Consider the following 17,215-nt stretch of genomic DNA (forward strand, 5'->3'; position numbering starts at 1 on the left):
CTGGGTAATTTATAAAGAAAAGAAGCTTATTTGGCTTGGTGCCAGCATCTGCATCCAGAGAGCCCTCAGGATGCTTTCAGTCATAGCAGGAGCAGTCATGTCATATGGCAAGAGAGAGAGTGAGAAAAAAGGATGTGACACTTTTTTTTTTTTTTTTTTTTAATGAGACAGAGTTTCACTCTTGTTACCCAGGCTGGAGTGCAATGGCGCGATCTCAGCTCACTGCAACCTCCGCCTCCTGGGTTCAGGCAATTCTCCTGCCTCAGCCTCCTGAGTAGCTGGGATTACAGGCACACGCCTCCATGCCCAGCTAATTTTTTGTATTTTTAGTAGAGGTGGGGTTTCACCATGTTGACCAGGATGGTCTCGATCTCTTGACCTCATGATCCACCCACCTCGGCCTCCCAAAGTGCTGGGATTACAGGCTTGAGCCACCGCGTCTGGCAGGATGTGACACTTTTTAACAAGCAGATCCGCCTGAACTAACAGAGCAAGGAAAGAACTCACTCATTACCTCACAGAGGGCACCAGGACATTCAAGAGGGATCCGCCCCCATGACCCAAGTACCTCCCACCAGGCCCCACCTCCAACACTGGGGTCACATTTCAACATGAGATTCAAGGAGCACAAATATCCAAACTGTATCAGGGCTACAATTTTTTTCCTATAAATATACTTCTCCACTCACGCCTGTAATCCCAGCACTTTGGAAGGCTGAGGTGGGTGGATCACGAGGTCAAGAGATCGAGACCATCCTGGTCAACATGGTGAAAACCCGTCTCTACTAAAAATACAAAAAATTAGCTGGGTATGGTGGCGCATGCCTGTAATCCCAGCTACCCAGGAGGAGGAGGCAGGAGAATTGCCTGAACCCAGGAGGCAGAGGTTGCGGTGAGCCGAGGCTGCGCCATTGCATTCCAGCCTGGGTAACAAGAGCAAAACTCAGTCTCAAAAAAAAAAAAAAAAAAAAAAAGTACTTCTACAACATTTAAGAGAAAGTCAGGTGGAATATATCATATATTTTTAAAGGTATGTGTATATACATGACTTTAAAAGGGGGATACATGTATATACCATATGCATGCAACCAAAATGTACAATGTTGGTAATTCATGTGGACATATATATGTACACACATACTTTAAACATATATATATATGTAATTTATATGCCTGTATATTGTATTTTTTAATGCTGATCTTTGCAGAAGCATGACTAATGCATAAAGGCTAATTAGTGAAGTCCATTTCCAATTGTCCATAGGCAAATTACCTGCTTTGGATCACAATAAGACAAATACTGCTTTCTTCTTCTTAGCAATATTGTCAGCTCCTTTAAATTATGTTTTATATAGTGTTATTAACCTCATTGAGTTATAATTTATGTAACCATAAAACTTACCTATTTTAAGTGCATAATTCAATTATTTTTAATGAATTAGTCATGCAGCCATCACCACAATCCAATTTTAGAACATTTTCATCACTCCAGAAAGATTTCATGTTCCTATTTGTTTTGACTCTTATTTCTCATTTAAATTATTTAACTTAAACTATTATACAAAATCGAAAACTTAGGCTGGACATAGTGGCTTATGCCTGTAATTCCAACACTTTGGGAGGCCAAGGCAGAGAGATCGCTTGAGTCCAGGAGTTCAAAACCAGCCTGGGCAACATGTTGAAACCCTATCTCTACAAAAAATATGAAAATTAGCTTGGTGTGGTGGTATGTACCTGTAGTCTGAGCTACTCAGGAGGCCGAGGTGGGAGGATCACTTGAGCCTGGATAGTGGAGGTTTCAGTGACCCAAGATCATGCCACTGCACTCCTGCCTAGGTGACAGAGCAAGACCCTGCCTAAAAAAAAAAAAAAAAAAAAAAAAAAAAAAAAAAAAAAAAAAAAAAAAAAAAAGATAGAAAAGTGTATTTTCAGCCAGGGGCAGTGGGTCATACCTGTAATCCCAGTACTTTGGGAGACCGAGGCAGGCAGATCACCTGAGGTCAGGAGTTAGAGACCAGCCTGGTCGACATGGTGAAACCCTGTCTCTACTAAAACTAAAATTACCCAGATGTGGTGGTGCATGCCTGTAATCTCAGCTACTCAGAAGACTGAGGCACAAGAATCTCTTGAACCTAGGAAGTAGAGGTTACAGTGATCTGAGATAGTGCCACTGTGCTCCAGCCTGAGTGACAGAGTGAGACTTTGTCTCAGGAAAAAAAAAGAAAAGAAAAAAGAAAATTCTATTTTCAGTCTAAGAAGGTATTCAGCTCTAGGCATATAGAGTTGGAGTTGGAGCAGTATTTCAGGTAGTACTCTATTTTTTATTTTTTGCCATGTTGGCCAGGCTGGTCTTGAATCTCTGCCTACCTTGGCCTCCGAAAGTGCTGGGATTACAGGTGTGAACCACCATGCCTAGCCTCAGGTAGTACTCTGTGTCTGTTTAAAGGTGGGTAGGTATGGTGGCTCACGCCTGTAATCTCAGCACTTTCGGAGGCCAAGGTCAGAGTACCACTTGAGCCCAGGAGTTCAAGACCAGCCTGGACAGCATAAGGAGACCCTGTCTCCACAAAAAAAAATTTTTAATTAGCCAGGCATGGTGATGTCCACCTGTCACCCCAGCTACTTGGGTGGCTGAGACAAGAGGATTGCTTAAGACCAGGAGGTTGAGGTAGCAGTGAGCCATGTTAATGCCACTGCACTCCAGCCTGGGTGATGATAGAATAAGAGCCTGTCTCCCTACTCCCCAAAAAGTGAAAGGTGGGATGTTCAACTGAGCATAGTTGCTTGTTCCTATAGTACCCCTACTCAGGAGGCTGAGAAGGGAGTAACATTTGGAACCAGGAATCAGAGCAACAGTGAACTATGACCATGCCACTGCACTCCAGCCTAGGCAACAGAGTGAGACTCAGTGCTTTAAAAAAATAAAATAAAATAAAAAATGTAATAGGTGGGATGTGGTGCAAGTCCAACATGTGCGGGAAATGGAACAACTTTAAAATACTCTATTTGGGGTTTCAGATATTGGTATTTACAAGACATGCCCATATTCTAATATAGATATCAAAACAGTTGATAAAGGCCAATATCAAAATTTTTCCCTTAACCACCTTAATCAATAGTGATAGCTTAGGAGTTGCTTGCATGAGTTGATAAGAAATTTTGAATAACAGTTCCTGCAACTTGTGTTCTCTCTCTGTGATGCAGGATACCCGGACCCTGAGGTTGTCTGGTTCAAAGATGACCAGTCAATCAGGGAGTCCCGCCACTTCCAGATAGACTACGATGAGGACGGGAACTGCTCTTTAATTATTAGTGATGTTTGCGGGGATGATGATGCCAAGTACACCTGCAAGGCTGTCAACAGTCTTGGAGAAGCCACCTGCACAGCAGAGCTCATTGTGGAAACAATGGAGGAAGGCGAAGGGGAAGGGGAAGAGGAAGAAGAGTGAATCAAAGCCAGACAAAAGCAGTCTCTAAGTCATATTAAAAGGACTATTTCTCTAAAACTCAAAAAAACTCAAGATAGCAAAAGCACCTAGTTGTGACAGATTATCTAGTTAGGTCATTTTGGGGTTGATTCTTCAGCAACAGCAGTTGGTACCTGGCAGCGTTATTGATGGGCATTAATCTACATTAGCTGGCACTTAAGATACTAGTGCCGCTAGATTTCATTTAGGGAAATCACCAGTAACTTGCCTGACCAATTGGTTTTAGAGAGAAAGTAACCAAACAAAATATTTATCTGGGCAAAGTCATAAATTCTCCACTTGAATGCGCTCATGAAAAATAAGGCCACAAGGAGGGTTCTGGGCCACAGCTCAGCCCAGAGGGTCCCTGGAGACAGGAGGCCTCTCTCTCCCCACCCCCTGACTCCAGAGAACAGGGTTTTCTCCCAGTACTGACTGCAGCACTTCCTTCTGAAAGCAGTTGAGCCATTCTAACTTATCAGGCACACTTTATTCCAAAGCACACTGCAGACATTCAGACTCTCCATTTCTCTTTCCCCTTCCACCTGCCAGTTTTTCTAAATCTGAACTTGTCATGAGTTTAAGCATCAGCAACATTATGCTTCTTAAATTCTGAAGACAGGTCCCCTGCTTATGGATGACTCTGGCTTCCTTAGGAAAATATTTTTCTTCCAAAATCAGTAGGAAATCTAAACTCACTCCCTCTTTGCAAATGTCTAGCAGCTTTAGACATTTGGTTAAGAACCCATGGGGAAAAAAAAAAATCCTTGCTAATGTGGTTTCCTTTGTAACCAGGATTCATATTTATGTTGTTACAGAATATCAGTTCTGCATGTGTGGTAAAGATTTTTGTGTTTGAATGTAGGAAAAACCAGTTTGCTGAAATGTTAGTCTTAATTATCTATTGGTCACTATGAAACAGATTTCAACTGATAAAGAGCTGGAGAACTCCATGTACTTTGGAATCTTCTACAAGATAGCCGGAGTTTAATTCATCTTGATTCTCAACACTCTCCAAAGAACTTGACCTACCTTATGGGTTCCATATCTTTTTCCTTAAATGTGCATCAATCATGCCTTGCCCTCAACCTTTAAATATATTCTTAGACCTGGTAAATGCACTCAGACTTGCATCTTTAGGAATTTTTAACTTTCTTTCACTACATTGGCACTTAAATTTTTTCTTTATAAAACTTTTTGAAGGTCATAAACAAAGACCATAATTGATAGACCTGATACATTTCCTCTCTCTCTCTGTGTGTGTGTGTGTGTGTGTGTGTGTGTGTAACATTCCAAATACTCCCCCCCCACCCACTGTTTGTAAGGTGCAGCCATTTAATATTTTAAGGGACTTTTTTAAAGAGTTCCTTAAGAATCAATTTAAAATTACTTCAGTGCAATCCTACACAGTATCAACATAAGGATTTTGATATTAGTCTTAAGTTATCTTCCATTCTATTTTTATCTGCTTTTTGCTGCTAGTTTCTTTTGCTTTTAAAATAGTTACAATATTTTTCATAATAGCCACAGTATTGCCACAGTTTATAAAGGGTTTTTATTTGATTTAGAGCATTCAAAGCTTTTCTCCATCACTTTTAATTGTGTTCAGAATATAACCTTTGTGTGTGTGTGTATGTTGTGTGTGTGCATGTGTGGTGTATATGTGTGTTACAGGTTAATGCCTTCTTGGAATTGTGTTAATGTTCTCTCAGTTTATTATGCCATCAGAATGGTAAATGAGAACACTACAACTGTAGTCAGCTCACAATTTTTAAATAAAGGATACCACAGTGCATGCTGTTTGTTCAATCTTTGCAGACTTCTCTTTCTTTCCATGCTACCAGTTGTAAAGGACACAGATACATCTTGGAAACAAAAAACAAACACTGTGGTGCATAAAAACAAACATAAATGTGGTGAAGAACTGGCTTATGTGGTTGTGTTTTACCATAGAACAGAATGATTTAGAGGGTTCTTGTTTATATAGATAGCCTAATTTACACATTTAGTTCAATATTTCTCTTGAGCATCAGTTCAGTACTATATCATTCTAGAAGGATATCTTACAGAGCAGGGGTCCCCAACCCCCGGGTATGTGGCCTGTGAGGAACCAGGTCACGCATAAGGAGGTAAGCAGTGGGCAAGTTAGCAAAGCTTCATCTATATTTACAGCTGATCCCCATTGCTCGAATTACCGCCTGAGCTCTGCCTCCTGTCACATCAGTGGCGGCATTAGGTTTTCACAGGAGCACAAACCCTATTGTGAACTGCTCTTGTGAGGGATCTAGGTTTCACACTCCTTATGAGAATCTAACACCTGATGATCTGTCACTGTCTCCCCATCACTCCTAGATGGGACGGTCCAGTTGCAGGAAAACAAGCTCAGGGCTTCCACTGGTTCTACATTATGGTGAGTTGTACAATTATTTCATCATATATTACAATGTAATAATAATAGATATAAAGTGCACAATAAATGTAATGCCCTTGAATCATCCCAAAACCACCCCCCTCTTGGTCCATGGAAAAACTGTCTTCCATGAAACTTGTCCCTGGTGCCAAAAAGGTTAGGGACCATTGTTACAGAGTATCAGGTCCTCAAAATGCTAAAATCTACAAGATATTTTTAACATGTGACATCACCATCATCGATATTATTTACCAGGGCATGGTCTGAATTGGTGACTTTGGTACAATTCATTACTGGCAGCCAAATGCTTTATCCATATCTTCATACTGAAAAATTTGTTATCAGGAAACTACCAGTCATGCTTTGTAGGAAGTCTGTTATCAGATATCAGACGGCGAGTTCCCCATGTCTTCAGATGTTCAAACAATATTGTAGATGGTCTAGAAATAATTTAAGACAAGCTGTTAAATGTAGGGCTAGATAATTCTGTGATTCTTCGATGTAGTTTAGAAAGAATCCATTGTCCTGTTAATAAATATTTAATATTTTCATTTTTAAGACAATCACAATCTACAAATGTCCCTAGTGAGTAATTTATTATTTTTAAAGAAAATGACTTTTTATTCCTTGCTAATGAAAAATGTACAATTTATATTCTGCACCAAGAAAGTTAACAGATATGCTTTCTTCCATTCATTTTCATCCCAAACATATTTTAAAAATCCATTGATTGTTCTTTACATTGCATATATTGTTATTAAAAGATATTTCTTACATGCAACTAATAAGACATGCTGACTGCTATCAGCTCTAAATTTATGTAAAGACTTTTTATTTTTGATAAAATGTTTGAAATTTGCTTTTGCTCCATACCTCACCTGTTTTTAATAAATCTGTGCTAATGAGTACATAGGAGGTAATAAATAATTGAGTTCTGAGAAACCCAATTCTCCATTTGTCAAGAAAACACAAGTGAAATGCCATCTCTACTAAAATACAAAAATTAGCTGGGCATGATAGTGAGTGCCTGTAATCCCAGCTACTCAGGAGGCTGAGATGGGAGAATCACTTGAACCCGGGATATGGTGATTGCAGTGAGCCAAGATCATGCCATTGCACTCCAGCCTGGGAGGAGTGAGACTCAGTTTCAAAAAAAAAAAAAAAAAAAAAAAAAGATTGGGGGGATATTTTACAAAATTCCAAAAAGCAAAACTTGAATTTGCTGCTCACCTAGTACTACACTGGATCTTTGTAAAATAAGTGATGTATAGGCATTATATTAGATATTATAAGTAATCTAGAGATGATTTAAAGCATATGGGAGGATGTGCGTAGGTTACATGCAAATACTTACTACATACGCCATTTTATGTAAGGGACTTGAGCAACCACAGATTTTGGTATCTGTGGGGGTGTCCTGGAACCAGTACCCCACCAACAACTGTACTAAAGATGGAAGGTATTATTTTAAGTTCTATCTACCTCCCCAAAAAAGGATCTTTGAAACTGAAAGTGCCATGCAATTGTATTAAAAAAAAAAAAATTGCTGTGAGTTTAGGAAATGTTACAACTCCTAACCTTGTTCTAAGGAAAAGTTTCAACTTCCAGTCCCTAAAGATTCCCTTCTTCATAGTCAAAGGAGAAAAGCTTATCTGACCTTGTAAGTATTATTTTTCCATCAAGAAGAAATTTCCCAGAGTTAGCTTGACTTTAAACTAATTACACTTAACTTTTATCCTGACGCATCCCCTAAGTTTTAACTGATATTTGCAAAAGCTGACCTATATTGACTTGTTTCTGACTGCATATTAACCACAGAACAAATAGGGCTCTGAAGGCTGAGCAGATGTCTTTTTTAAATTGTCCAGAAAGCTGAAAACTGAGGCTCCTGTTTTCAGAAGAATCAGGAGATCAAGGAAATATCAACTTAGGAAATAGGAACCTACCATAGTAGAGAGAAAGCCAAATATTAATTACTCAAGAGAAGCAGTGATTCTCTACTCCTCAGAACTTTCATTAAACTGATAGAAAAGGGATAATAATGTTTTTAAAAGAGCTATAAACTCTTCAAATATAAAGACAAATGCAGGTGATGACAGATGGAAAATGTCAGAATTCTGGAAGATGGAGAGCAAAGAATGGATAACTGACATAGAGCAGAGAAGCTGAAGCTAATGTCCTGCAGAGGAGGAAGCCAATAGGAAGGCAAGTTCGTCTGCCCAGAAATTCCCAAAGGCTTGAGGCGGGAGAGCCAGGGACCTATGAAAGGGAGCCTCAAGGGATTCATACGTGCAAACCAAGATCTTTGAACTCAAAGCGGCTCAAAAGTCCACTAGGAGATTAAGGCAGAGCCAGGGATTCTTGGGAGTTACGACAGAACAGGGGCCAGGAGCCAGGAGGTTACTCTGGACTCTTCAATACTACCCATGTCAAAGTGCAGAAGAGAGCCTGATCCCAGAAAGGCATTTGCTTGCTTAAGGCTTTTTAAAAGATCGATTAGGCCAGGACGATGGTTCACGATTTTAATCCTAGCACTATGAGAGGCCAAGGCGGGAGTATTCCTTGAGCCCAAGAGCCAAAGACCAGCAGGGGCAATAGGGAGATCCCATCTCTTAAAAAAAAAAAAAAAAAAAAAAAAAAAAAAAATTGTTTTAAATTAGCTGGGTGTGGTGACATGTGCCTGTAGTCCCAGCTCCTCAGGAGACTGAAGTGGGAGGATGACTTGGGCCTGAGAGACTGAGGCTACAGTGAGCTGTGATCACACCACTATACTCCAGCCTGGGCATAAAGAATTAAACTCCTTTTTTTTTTTTTTCCTAAAAAAAACCCAAAAAAACAAAAAAACAGATTAGCTTCTTTAAAGTTAAATTGGTTGTCCAAGAAGCCAAATCATTTAGACTTTCGATAATGCACCCTCTCAATGAATCCTTATATTCATTTATTTAAAATAGAAGCTCAGTTGACTAATCTCCAAATAATCCAGCTTGCCCAACTTAACCACAATTCTCATTCCTTCTGTAAAATGGCTAATGCCCACATACTTCTGTCCCCAGTGAGTTGCGTATTTACCAAGAGTCAAAACGGGTTTGTTCGTAAACTTACTTATGCCAGTTGTACTTGTCATTGTAATTACATGCGTAATTTGATTAAGTATTGAAGTAACAAAAATTGAGTACTAAGGAGAAAAGTAGTTGTTTCTATGGAAGCTAAATTGAGACTACTGGTCATGCCCGGCAGATTGAACACCTGCATTTTCTGTTTCTCCCAAAACCTTAGTAAAGGAACAAAAGGCATAAACCTACAAGGGCAAAGAATGACAGAGGACATACATTAGAGTTGAGATGTCAGCAAAATTTGGGAATATGCTAATTGGTAATTAATTTTAAGTTTCAAATTTTCCATTTTGCAAGTGTCTACAGGGGAGAAAGCCTGGAAAACAAGGTGATTCAGGCCAGGTGTGGTGGTGCACAACTGTAATCCTAGCTACTCAGGAGGCTGAGGTCAGAAGATCACTTGAGCCCAGGAGTTCAAGGCTTCAGTGAGCTATGATCGTGCCACTGCACTTCAGTCTGGGCAACAGAGGGAGACCCTGTTTCAAAAAGAAAACAAAAAAGGTAAGGTAATTCCTATCACAGAATTAGCAAAAGCAGAGGACCTAGATATCCCCCTCATCTCTGTCTCCTCTAGCCCATATGGCCAGCTGAAAATCCCTCCCCCAACCCTGGCAGAAAGTGGATCTTTTAAAGTTGGGCTGGAGAAACCATGGACTGGTGGACAACAGACACAACTTGGCAGGTGGGAGGGAGGCAATTCAGAAAACTCAGGAATCGGAGGGAGTCTGCATACTGACTTTTGAAACTCTAGCCCGTTCCCACTGGTTGGCCACCAGAACTCTGACCACAGGACAAGACTGGCTACAAAATTTGCAGGGCCCAGTGCAAAATAAAAATGTAGGGCTCCTTGTTTAGAATAAAATTTTCAAGATTGACCACAGCAGAGTATTAAAACAAGCGTGAGGTCCTTCTAAGAGCAGGGCCCTGTGATACTGCATGGGATGCCAGCCCATGAAGCCAGCACAGGCAAGGGACTGGAGTATTGTTCTTGGAAACTGGGCAATCCAAAGAAATGACCCATATATGGTGTCATGTGAGAATTTCTCAGTAGAAATGTCCAATTCTCATCAAATTATCAATGTGGGTACTTTATGCACTTAACTGCAATTTTGGTACACAAAAATATTATTCAGACAAAAAAAATATTATTCAGAGACCATTGTGTTCTTTTTAATTCATATTTTACCTATTGAAAATTTTAAAGCCTAGCTTTTCCTTAAACTTTTAAATTTAATTTCCAGATCTGATTTGGTAGGTTTATAAAATCCACCAAAATGCAATATTAACTTTTAAGGGGACTTTTAGCATCTAATTAATTAATTCCCTTAATCATTTTTAATTCAAGTTCATAAATGTAAGAAACACCTGTAATCCTCACTACTTGGGAGGCTGAGGTGGAAGGACTGCCTGAGCCCAGGAGTGTAGTGAGCTGTGATTGTGCCACCGTACTCCAGCATGGGCAACAGAGTGAGACCCTGTCTCAAAAACCAAACAAACAAATGTGGCTGAGTGCGGTGGTGCACACCTGTAATCCCAGCACTTTGGGAGGCCAATGTGGACAGATCACTTGAGGTCAGAGTTCAAGACCAGTCTGGCCAACATGGTAAAACCCCATCTCTACAAAAAATTAGCCAAGTGTGGTAGCATGTGCCTGTAATCCCAGCTACTCAGGAAGCTGAGGCAGGAGAATCTCTTGAACCTGGGAGGCAGAGGTTATAGTGAGCCGATACGGCCTCACTGCATTCCAGCCTGGATGACAGAGTGAGATCCTGTCTCAAAACAAACAAACAAATGAAAATTATTACCAGCATATAATAATTCCATTTTCATTTTAAATTCTTGCATTGGCTTATAACAAAATTTCCCAAGAAAAGCTCCTACAAATAACTTCTCAAATAAAATAAGTCTCATAATAATTAAATTTATAAATACAATGGGACTTGATTTCTCTTAAATGGTTTAATACTGTTATAAATTTAGTAAGAGTTAAATCTTGAATGCCATATCTAAGTCAGTTATACAATTTATATGTTAAATTGGAGTCACAGGCTAACCTGTTTCTCTAATATGGCTTTTTTTTTTTTTTTTTTTTTTTTTTTTTTTTTTTTTTTTTTTTTTTTTTTTTTTGAGACAAGGTACCATCCAGGCTGGAATACAGTGGTGCCATCACTGCTCACTGCAGCCTCAAACTCCTAGGCTCAAGCAATACTTCTGCCCCAGCCTCCCAAGTAGCTCAGGACTACAGGCATGAACTACCACACCTGTAATGAGATAAAACTTCCCCCAAACTGGAAGGGAGCCAGGAGACCAAAAAAATGACTCAGACAAGTCCAGTTTGGCAAGTAGATGAGCTTACTAGGGCTCACATAGGAAGTACTACCAAGACAGAGGTAGGACAGCTTTAGAGACCCACGCTGCTTCCCATCTCTATGCTGCTCTTAAGCTAATTTTCTGGCTCTTTGCTTACTGTGTGTGTGTGTGTGTGTGTGTGATAAGACTTTTTTCCCAGGTAGGTTCTCAGATACTCTCTGGAATGTTTGAGTTCTCAGGGATCCCTCCTCCTTGACAAGACAGACCAAGACCCCATCTCTAAAATAAGAATAAAAAGAAATACCTATAATAAGGATGTTAACTAACATTTAATGCCATAGGTTTACTTCATAACTTTTCTAAATTCTAAATTTCATAAAATTAAAGAAAGTTGTTCATTTGAAGAAACATTACCTTTCCACTTAGGGGAACATCACCTTCTCAGCTGGCTGAGTTTACTCTAACAATTTCAACTGAGCATGAGACTTGGAATTATAAGACATCCCGGAAATATTTCTTGTGACTCTAATTGCCAAGCAAAGTTTCTTTCTGTAGTCACTACATTCTGGACTCTAAAATCTGGTCCTTGGGTTTCAGTCCTAAACGTTCCTTTATTCCTGGAGTTTGCAACCCCAAATAAGATTGTAGCTAGGACAGGCACAGTAATTCCAGCACTTTGGGAGGCCAAGGCAGGTGAATCATTTGAATCCAGGAGTTTGAGACCAGCCTGGGCAACATGGTGAAACCCTGCCTCTACTAAAAATACAAAAAATCTGCTGGTGTCATGGTGTGTGCCTATAGTCTCAGCTACTTGGGAGGCTAAGGTGGGAGAATTACCTGAGCCTGGGACGTTGACACTGCAGTGAGCTGTGATCATGCCACTGCATCCAGCCTGAGTGACAGAGTAAAAACCTGTTTCAAAAAAAAAAAAAAAAGATTGTAGCTGACATCTTTCATCACTAACAAAATTAAAAAGAACTTGGAAGAAATAGAGACCATATAGGGAGGAGAGGAAAACAATAATTAATATCCTCAAAGAGATACAAGAAAATATTCTACCCAAAACCAAACAAGATGCTATATACAAAAAAAAACAGGATGCTATATACAAAAAATGAAAAATTAAGCATTCAAAAATTAGGTTGGAAAACATAATTATAGAAATATCCCAGGAAGAAAAAAAGAGGCCAGACACAGTGGCTGACACCTGTAATCCCAGCACTTTGGGAGGCCGAGGGAGGCAGATCAATTGAGCCCAATATTTCAAGACCAGCCGGGCAACATAGTGAAACCCATCTCTACAAAAAAAAAAAAAAAAAAAAAAAAAAAATTAGCCAGGTGTGGTGGCATGTGCCTGTAGTTCCAACTACTTGGGAGGCTGAAGTAGAAAGATAGTTGAGCCCAGGAGGTTGAGGTTGCAGTGAGCTGTGATCATACCAAAAAAAAAAAAAAAAAAAAAAAAAAAGAAAAGAAAGAAAACATATTTTAATCACAAAACTACTATATTTTAAAACAAATGATGCTGTCTCTCGGCCAAAAATAAATGTTATTAATAATTGGTATATAGTTTCCAAACAGAAGAATCTAATATAGCCATTTTATGTTAGGTTGTATCACTAGCCAGTCTAAGAGACAGCTAACTGGAAGTTTAGGGTGGAATTCAGAGTCAGAATCCTATCACTCGTCCCTCTTTTCCTCCAGGGTTTTGCATGATGGAAAAACTAGATCACCAGCCAAACAAGAATCCAAATGTCAGCGTTTTTTTGTTTGTTTGTTTTGTTTTGAGATGAGATCGCTCTCTGTTGCCTGCCCAGGCTAGAGTGCTGTGGTGCCATCACCACTCACTGCAACTTCAATCTCCCCAGCTCAAGCCATCCTCCTGCCTCAGCCTCTCAAGTAGCTGGGAATATAGACATGCACCACTACACCCAGCTAATATTTTTATTTTTTGTAGAGACAAGGTCTTACTATGTTGCCCAGGCTGGCCTCAAACTTCTGAGCTCATGTGATCCTCCTGCCTCACCCTCCCAAAGTGCTGGGTTTACACTGCACCAGGCCCAAATGTCAGTTGTCTTCATGGTTGGTCAGGTACCCAAAAACATATCCTTTAGAATTCTCTGATGCTGGCCAGGTGGGGATGGCAGCAGGGTCATGCCTCACCTTCCTGAATTGAAGACAGCTTCCTGGCCTGGCAGGCCTGATTGGAATTCCACCCCAGTTCCCACTGCCAATCACAGGCAGAAAAACTAGAAAAGACAAAGAGTGGTACACTGCAAAGCAGAAGGAAGAGAAATTCTGGCTGGTTTTCAGGTCAGTGACTGTGCAGAATCCCTTGTCTCCAAGTAAACATGTGGCCCCGTGAATTTTGCAGATCTTAGCTGATCCTACTAATCTTTTCTCCTCCCTGTGAACAGGCAGAGGCCAGATATGTTTATTTCTAACATTCCCTGTGATAGGAGTTTTTCATTTTTGGCCTCAAGTATCTAAATACACTTCCTATTTGAAAAAATCCAATAAAGAAGCTCAAAGAGCCCATTTCCCAGATCTCTTGTCTCTAGAATTTGGGTACAGGACCTTCCAATCAGATGCTCCTACCTAAGACCTTGATTGTGGAGTAACAGAGAAGCAAATAGCATTTAGACTCTTTCCAAAAGTGGAAGTGGAAGCAATAAGGGTACTGTCCAATGTCCAGTGGTGGCTGTGCCAATGACAGAAGCAGTTGGATACTAACCAGATGCTTCCTGTGTATTGATTTGGTCTCTATTTCTGGCTGCCTAATTTCCCATGGCTCCTTTCCATGTTCCAAGCCTCATTCTTCAGCTTTTTCATCAATTTTGTGAGCTATCCAATGTCCTTTCAAAAAATTCCTTTTCTCTCTAACTAACCAGAGTTAGTCTCCATTATTTAGGAACCTGGAAATTTGATTAGTACATACATCTTTTTGTGCCTTTTCTATGAAGACAAAAAGAAAGAGGGGTACCCACTTCCAGTTCAGTAATACCCACTATCCTGACTTTTGTCATAAACATTTCATGGTTTTGCTTTATAGTGTTAGCATCTATGTACGTAGTCAGGAAAATGAGGATAATATGGTACAAAAATATGGCCCCTGTCTGTCAATAGGGCTTCCCTGAAAGAGACAGCAGTGACTCCAGTCTCTAACATTCTTATTATGTCCAGATTAACTACACAATAACTTCCTAGATGAAAATCCTGATGCAAATCATCCTATTTCCTATTATCAAGATTCCTCAATGCTTATGCATATTAACCATATGAGGTATATCTAACGTATAAAGTATATGTAAGTTATGAGCATAAAAATGAAATGAACACTCATGAACCCACACCTAACTTAATAACATCACCATCAATGGTGAAGCTACCTGTGCACTTTTCCTGGATGTCATACCTCTGCCTCTCCTTGTGCTGATTATTCCTTTGTTTAAAACAATTATGAAATATAACTATCATAAACATAAATATGTTTATGTTGATGAATCATCATGAAAAGAAAACCTACAGAATCATACTCACATGAGCAAAGAAAACATTTCCTACTTCCAGAACCCCTCCTTATGCCCTCTCCCAGTCCCTGCTATTTGTCCCCTCTTAGTCATAAACTCCTCTCTCTTCATCAGAGGTACCTACTATTCTGACTTTGGTGATAATCATTTTCTTTGCCTTTCTATACAGTTTTATCACCTGTGTCTGTATCCCTAAACAACATCATTTCATTTGGCCTGATTTAGAACTTCAGATGAAGGGATCATCCTATATATATTCTTTTGTGCCTTAATTCTGTCATTCAATATTATGTTTATGAGATTTATCCATGTTGTTGAGTACAACCATAGTTGGTTCATTTGCATTGCTGTAAAGTATCCCATGATAGGACCGTACCATGATGTATTTATTTATTTTACTGCGGATAGACATTGTGTTGTATTTAGTGTAGGGTATGATGAACAATGCTGCTTTGAACATTCTGATGCATGCATCCTAGGAGATCTTTAAAGTCATCTACCTGGCAGTAGAATAACCATCACAGGATATATGTATCTTCAACTTTACTAGATAATGCCAAACTGTTTCCCAAACTGAATGCACCAATTTAACCAACAGCAGTCTGCAGAGTTTCTGCTGCATCATATCCTTGCCAACAATTGGCATTATCAAACTGTTGACTTTAGCCAATCTCGAGGATAGCTAATGGTATCTCACTGCGTTTATACTTGCATTTCCCTAATTAATAATAAGACTGAGCATATTTGCATATGTTTATTGATCATTTATATTTTCTTCTGTTTAACTCTTTGCTCATTTTTTCAATGTGATAGTATATTATTGATTTGAAAGAGTTTTCACATATCCTGGATGCTAATTCTTTATCAGTTATACATGTGGCAAATATCTTCAACTCTGTACCTTGCTTTTTTGCTTACTGCATGCTATCTTTTGGCAAACAAAGGCTATTTATTTTAATAAAGTCAAATGTACAGATCTTCTCATTTATGGTTGGTGATCTCGATAGATAGTTTTAAAATTCTCTACCTTCGAGGTCATAAAGATGTTCTTCTGTATTAATTTCTATTTTTAAAAAAGACAGATATGTGAGTTTTCATTATGTTGCAAATGCCAACAACAGTTCTGTGACTGAGAAGCTAAACCTGGAGCTATGGCAACATGAGGAAGCTGGACCTCCAGGATCCTTGAAGGGGGCACTACAGTGGTCCATATGTCATCTGGCTTTTAGCAGAGTTATATAAAAGTATTTCTGAAGGAAAGCATCCCAAATGTAGGACCTTGAAATTTCCATTGATTTAAATTCAATAAAATAAACTTATAATAAAAAATTACAGGGAGGTAAGCCACCACAAGTCAGTCAGCCAAAACAACAACAAAAAAAGATTTAGTCCCCCAGAAACTTCAAATATTGGAATTATTAAATAGGGAAAATAAAATAAGCCTATATAAAATATTTAAGAAAACAAAAGATGAAATTAAAAACATAGTTTATGTCCACATAAAAACTTGCACATGAATGTTCATAGCAACTTCATTCATAAGTGCCAAATTTTGGAAGCAACTAAGATGTCCTTCAATTGGTGAATAGGTTAAAAAAAAAAAGTGTATCCAGACAATAGGATATTATTCAGTGATTAAAAGAAGTGAGCTATCAAGCCATGAAAAGACACAGACAAACCTTAAGTGGTTGTTGCTAAGGAAAAAGAAACAACAACAGAAAGGCAACATCCTGTGTAATTCCAACTATATGACATTCTGGAAAAAGCAACACTGTAGAGACAGTAAAAAATCAATGGTTACTATGGGTATGGGAGGAGGCTGAGTTGGGACGAATAGGTGAAGCACAGATTTTTAGAGCAGTGAAACTATTGTGTACAATGTGTAGTGACAGATACATGGTATTATGTATTCATCAAAACCCATACAGGCAAGGAACAAGGGATTATTAAAAATGACCAGGCAGATTTGAAAGGTTCACGTGTTGTTTAGGAAGATGATAAAGATACTGATTAATATTAGACTTTAATGAATTAATGATCCATGTTGTAATTTCTATGGTAACCAATAAAAGAAGAGAAGCAAGATGTAGAAATTCCAATGAATAGAGGGGGAAGAACTAGTGATATTTTAAAAATTATAAATGCAAAAAAGGGGTGATATGGTTTAGCTCTGTGTCTCCACCCAAATCTCATCTCAAATTGTAATCATCATGTGTTAAGGGAGGGACTGGTGGGAGGTTATTGGATCATGGGGGTGGTTTCTCTCATGCTATTCTCATGATAGTGAGTTCTCATGAGGTCTGATGTTTACAAGTGTTTGGCAGTTCCCTCTTTGCTGTCTCTATTTCCTGCTGCCTTGCAGAGAAGGTGTTTGCTTCTCCTTCACTA

At 39.1% G+C, this 17,215-nt stretch overlaps 1 protein-coding gene across 8 annotated transcripts in view; it reads left to right on the forward strand.

Moving 5' to 3' along the window:
- MYLK (myosin light chain kinase) overlaps positions 1-5,276 on the forward strand; it is a 224,195-nt gene extending 218,919 nt beyond the window's left edge. For all 8 annotated transcript variants that reach the window (XM_039477689.2, XM_074404231.1, XM_039477688.2 and 5 more), the window contains one exon: positions 3,205-5,276. In XM_039477689.2, coding sequence (XP_039333623.2) covers positions 3,205-3,449 — 245 coding nt within the window. In that variant the 3' untranslated portion in view covers positions 3,450-5,276. The remainder of the gene's footprint in view (positions 1-3,204) is intronic.
- The last annotated feature ends 11,939 nt before the right edge of the window (positions 5,277-17,215 follow it).

This window comes from Saimiri boliviensis, chromosome 8 (assembly GCF_048565385.1).
Source record: "Saimiri boliviensis isolate mSaiBol1 chromosome 8, mSaiBol1.pri, whole genome shotgun sequence".
NCBI lineage: Eukaryota > Metazoa > Chordata > Mammalia > Primates > Cebidae > Saimiri > Saimiri boliviensis.